This window comes from Schistocerca serialis, chromosome 6, assembly GCF_023864345.2.
Source record: "Schistocerca serialis cubense isolate TAMUIC-IGC-003099 chromosome 6, iqSchSeri2.2, whole genome shotgun sequence".
Taxonomy (NCBI): domain Eukaryota; kingdom Metazoa; phylum Arthropoda; class Insecta; order Orthoptera; family Acrididae; genus Schistocerca; species Schistocerca serialis.
In genome coordinates, this window is record NC_064643.1 from 387596944 (window position 1) to 387602943 (window position 6000).

General features: G+C 38.9%; 1 protein-coding gene across 1 annotated transcript in view; it reads right to left on the reverse strand.

Annotated features, from left to right (window-relative positions):
• Window positions 1-3774, reverse strand: part of LOC126484435 (probable 39S ribosomal protein L24, mitochondrial) — a 53833-nt gene extending 50059 nt beyond the window's left edge. The window contains exon 1 of the mRNA XM_050107952.1: window positions 3583-3774. Coding sequence (XP_049963909.1) covers window positions 3583-3678 — 96 coding nt within the window. The 5' untranslated portion in view covers window positions 3679-3774. The remainder of the gene's footprint in view (window positions 1-3582) is intronic.
• Between the last annotated feature and the right edge of the window lie 2226 nt (window positions 3775-6000).

Consider the following 6000-nt stretch of genomic DNA (forward strand, 5'->3'; position numbering starts at 1 on the left):
CTTAATGAAGCTATTGCTGTCAGTTTTGTGGATAAATTTGCTTATATTAATTTTTTTCCGCTGAGGCAGTTAGTTTAATTGAAACGAAGTGGTTTGTTCCGCACTATTGGTGCTAATCGGTTTGAAGCTGACTAAGCAGGCAAATTTGGTAAGTAGTTTTGAACAAAATATTTTGTTTCAAATATGTTAACAGCTGTAGCAGAATTTTACAAATCTGTCTTCCGTGAAACTGTGTTTTTCGATCACAAGACACTTGTCGAGTACTTCCTCTAGGCCTGAAGTTATTTCTTAATCTGTGTTGTTTACATGATGAATTTATGCAATGCTGTTCTATGGTAAATTGTAGACTGGCAGCATACCGTGTTTTATCATTTTAACTCCCCACATGGCTTTATATTTATTCCTAGAGTAAAATATAAACTGTTAGTTGTACAGTTTCTTTGCCTTGCAGACAACCTTGTTAATTTTTTACACATTTTGAAATGGTCATGAAATCTATTGTCCTTTGTTCTGGTGTAAGCTACACAAGGAACCTCTTCCACCCCCCCCCCCCCCCCAAGAAATCTTTATTCCTTCTTACTATCTTTTTGCAGTGCCGTGTAGATGTAAACCTGATTGGAAATGATATATAACAATATTGCAGAGTATGAATAATAAAAATAAAAAAATCTCTCAAAGTCACCACATAGCAAAATGTTATGGTACTTCGAGCTGTAGAGTATAGTTTTGAAATGAATAACATGCCAAGAACCGCTTCCTTATTTGCATTCCTTATCTGGGTAGAACTGATAAAACAATTGCTCCAGGTACAACTCCCTAGGTCCTCTCAACAACACGCCACAGAGCTGCACGCGGTCATGTGATGCCCCACCACATACGAAATTCTATGCAGAAATGTGACGAAAAGCATGTGAGCAGAGCAAGCACCAAGCACGGGCTGTTTACATCATCGTAGCTGCGCATGCGCACTACGGCCTATTGTCTGGTGCTCTGGCAACTGCTCAAATGAACCTAATGAGATTGGATTTAACAGAACCAGCATACATAAAAAAAAGGAGTATTTCAACTGAACACGCTAATACTGGCACTCATCAAATGGAAATGACCCAGATCATAGAATGTGATAAACTTATTACTTGTGAAACACAGTGAAGGATGAGCACAATGGAAACACTTATGGAACTGATAATACAATGCTTAAATTGAACACAAATGTAAAGCAGCATAATTCTGTGTTATTGTGCAGATTCCAAGTGTTTTATGAGATATAAACTCTGTCTATCAGTTATTAATACCTCGCATAGACTTTCATCTATAAATTTAAATGGAGCATTCTTGTCTGAATGTACAACATTTAGCTAAACATACCTAAATAAACTACACATTTGTCTTAGCAATGATTTTAACACACTACAATGGGAATGAAAAACTTGACACACAATGCAATGATAAACTGTCATGTTACCCCAAGAGGTACAATTTATTCCCTCAATGAACATCACAATACTGGATGTAGTTTAAAGAGGACTGACTGGAACACTCCGTGTTCTGTGGAGTTAACACTGCTTGGCCCCAGCAAAGGTGGGAGGTTTGATGATTTTTTTTTGTACCACAGAGCTGCAGCTACATCAACAATGCTTCAAATATATGAAATTTCAGCTGGTGCAATTTCTGTGCTCTCACTAACAAACACTGTTCAGACAGCAGTTTGCAGTTATCATAGGTATGGTGACACCATATTAAGTGTGGAAGTTGATGGTCACTAGTATTCTTCTTTTCACATTTTTATGTCTTCACAGTATCATGTTTTCAAAAACTATATTTTTCTTTTATCAAACATTTACACATTTTATGAGACATAGGCCTACTAAATTAGTGATCTAAAACAACATGATACACTGGTAATTCCTGTAGGTTGGACAAAGTGACTTTGAACAGTTGCTTTATTATTAAATGTGTTCTTTTGTGAAACAGCAATTACTTCATCACTATTTCAATACTTCATATAATGGTTGAATTTTGCCACAATACAAGACACTTACAGATGAAGAACTTCCAAGAAATCACTCGACTGACTGAAAAGCAAACTTGGTTCAGTGAGACAATTACTGACAACCAGCCCTCATCACTCTCAAGAAGTCACCACTTAGTTAATTTATACCTCTGTTTCTAGAATATTTCACAAGAGTTTGAACTGTCATCTCTGCAAAATAGTTGTGGTTAAAGGATTATGATCATGACAAAGTCAACTGTGTAGCATTCCAACAGACAACTGACCAATGAAAAAGGTCTCACAATGAGTTTTACAATGAAGCCCACTTCCACACTGGTTCACATAATTAGTGATGCAGTACACTTCCATGCATCAGGACTCATGAACAAATAAAATATTCATTGTTGATTGCATTCAAATATTCACTTCTGTGCATGTACCCTTTCCACAGCCAACATATCACAGTGGTATGCCTGACTGCGATACCGGGCCCATTTTTGAGGATAGGACAGCCGTCAGTTTCATTTTATTCATCATAAACGTTTGTGTACAAAACCAGCAAGTGTTCAATAATGATTCGAACAATGAACAATTACTGCACTTGCCACTTCTCTTCATATGCAACACAATGCTTTTAAAAATTTTTTCTCTAACCTGGAGAGACTGTAGAAATAGCCTAAACAAGATAGATATGCAGTACTGGTGTACAAACAGTTAAACTTATCAAACACAATCAAAAACATACGTTTCAATAAGGAATCCATCAGATACTAATAACAGTATATTCTCATGTCCAAATAAAAGCCCAACTGCTTCACAGTTTTACATACGCATTTGTGTTAATTGTAATTATTGGCCTGTGGTTTACATCACTTTGAGCTGTAAGTCTACTAGATGATAAACTATGTTGAGAATAGTAGCAGCAGAGTAAACTTTAACCTACTGAACGGCAACATACAGTGGTAAACAAAAAATGTCTATTGCAAATTCATATTTTCCTGGATGCCATAGACATCTACACAGTTCTGCCTTAAATGAATTCATCCAAGTAAAGTTCCCATTCTCATAACTCCACATAGATTTACAAAACATTCGTATACTGTATGAAATTCAAGCTTTAAAGATAAAGTGCCTCAAAGAACCAGTAAAACAATGTAATGATTCTGTTATTAACGCAAATAATGTCATCATTTTATAGGTAATCCATGAACAAACTGCGGGTCAGCTGAACCCACCGATACCCGATGGCGACTTCGTCCCACGACGTAAAGTGGTGGCGTGTGACGCCATACAAACGTAAATATGAAGAGAACACAACTCCACCAAATAGTCGGTTTCTGTTGTTATGAATGTCTTTATCACTGAAGGCGTTATTTTGAAATACGTAATGCGCCAAGGCATGAAGCACATTCATGCGATACTGAAAGTGGTGCCTCACTGACCAGTCAAACAAAATTAATAGCAAGCATATTCGTGGGGGTAAATGCTCTTTTGAATACAATAAACATTCGTGTGTTTAACGCTGTCAGGCATCCTGACGCCTAATAACACGTAAACATCGAAACGACTAATTGTCAACATATACTCACTTTCTCCATAGCCCTTTTGATGTACGTCTCCGGCAAATTCGAATACTGTTTGGTTAAATCTCCAACTTTACTCAACAGCAACAACGTGAACCTCATTTTCTATGCAGCTTCTGTTCTGTCAATAAAATCTAACCAAATTTAAATCACACTAAATATGTACTCTGTCTCAACTGTAAACAACTAAAATGAGTACAGTACAGCTGGCGTTGGGCTGCAATCGATATATTAAATATGGCGCTAACGTAAACATTAAATAACGCTACAGTTCAATATGTTACGACAACCTTTATCTGTCATTCATATTCGTTAACTTCACCAGTTCACAATTATTCTATCATATTTCAACTCAATCTACACCCTAGGCTAGGCCACAAATCAGGGTGTCACAACAACCTATCAACCTATTTAAGCCGAGAGCCAGTTGTACGGTGTACCGTAGTCATTTTGGCGGCTGATTTAATCACATTTTCACAATATTTACAGTGCAAAAATGACGGATTTTTGCGAGAGGTCACTTCTATAATATGTGAAATAGAAAAGCCATTCAAGTGGCGCCTCTGAAGTTGCATACGTTGCAAGAGAAAATAGCAACACGGAAGGACCAGTATTTCGATATTACTAAACAACTACACCAGCTTACAGAACAATTTGTTGTGCTACAGAGGCAAGTATCATGTAACTGCAAAACAAGAACAACTTATCTGGACAAGAAACAAGTAACATCAGAGCTGCCAGAAACAGCCAACAGGGGAAATTTGTTGGTATCACCAGCGGTTTGGCAACAGAATAACGAGGTGCACAAAACAATGTGTGCACCCAATTGGTTACTGCAGCCGCCAGTATTCGTGGCAGGCTGTGGAAATCAACAGGAGTGCCTTCAAATGAGAGGTGAGCACGCCAAGGAAACTGGCATGGTGAATAACTTGTCAAGTTTACTTACTCCATCACAAGAGTTATATGTTAAAGATGTGAGGCCAGTAAGCTACTGTCTCATTGATTCAGGATCAGTTGTTAGTGTACTTCCTATCAGAGATGGTAGAACTGAAGCCCAATCTTCAGAAAGTGTGAAATGGAAGTAGATTTAGGGTTCTGACAGAGTTACCAATGTACTTTTGTACTAACAGGGGTGACAGGGGGCATACTGCAAGCCAACTTCCTGTGCCACATGGTAACAGAAGTACATATCAGCACTACACAAACTAGGAAAGATGGAAAAGTCGTCATGGGTATCCTAGGAAAAAAACACAAATACCATGAGCTACAAACACAGTCTGGTGGTAATCGACGAAAGCGACAGCAACATGGTGCATATGCTGAAGGTGTCACACACCTCAATGTATCACATTAGGACAGCTTCAAGTCATCCAGCTTTGCAGCAGCCATGAGGGTAGCCCCTTATTGCTTCATAGCAGAAACAAGCATAATTTGGTGGTTTGTTAAAGATAAGTATGCTACATAGAACTGATAGACCATGGGCCTCGCCACTGCACATAGTATAAGAATGATGGTAATTAGAAGCCTTGTGGCGACTGCTGGGTGGTAAACACCTGAACAGTGCCAGACCAGGACCCTTTCCTCAAAATCACGGATTTTACCAATGTTTTGGCAGGAGTGACAATATTTAGCGTTAGTTGACTGCAAGAAGACATATCGTCAGGTACTAGTAATGCAAAATGTTATAACAAAGACAGTAACAACGCCCTTCAGTTTGAGTACATGAGAATGTGGTCCTGCCTATAGAGTGTGGCGCCGACTTGACAGTGGTTTATTGACAAGATTCTAAAGGGATTGCAGTGTTGTTTCATATACTTGATCGATATATTATTGTTCTCAAAGTCGGAGCAGTTGCATGAAGAGTACCTCCAGGCCGTTTTAGAGCGTATCGACAAATAATGCAAATATGGAGTAGTAATTGATGCGGCGAAGTGCATGTTCCAACAACAACAGGTGGCATTCCTGGATCACACAGTGTCGGCTGCTGGGATATACTCCCTGAAAGATAAAATAGCCATCATCAAAGAGATACCTCCACCAACTGATTACCACTAGTTCAGTAGGTTTTTAGGATACATAGATTTCTGTCAACATCTGCAAGGGCAGATGAGCTGCAGGCACCATTGACAGAAGCACATGCAGGCAGGAAGGTGAGTGCCAGATGGTCACTGCAATGGACACCAGAAATGCAGAAGGCATTCGACCAAATACAGGTAAACCTGAAAAAGATGATTCTATTGGTGCACCCAGTACCAACAGCTACAGGGATCGATGCCAGTCAGAAAGCAATGCAATACGAGCAGCCCTCCACCAAAATCTTGAAAATCACTGACAACCTTTCGGTTTCTTTTCATGTAAGTTCACAGTGACACAGATAAAATGGAGCACTTATGACAGGGAACTGCTAGCGATACACGAAACAGT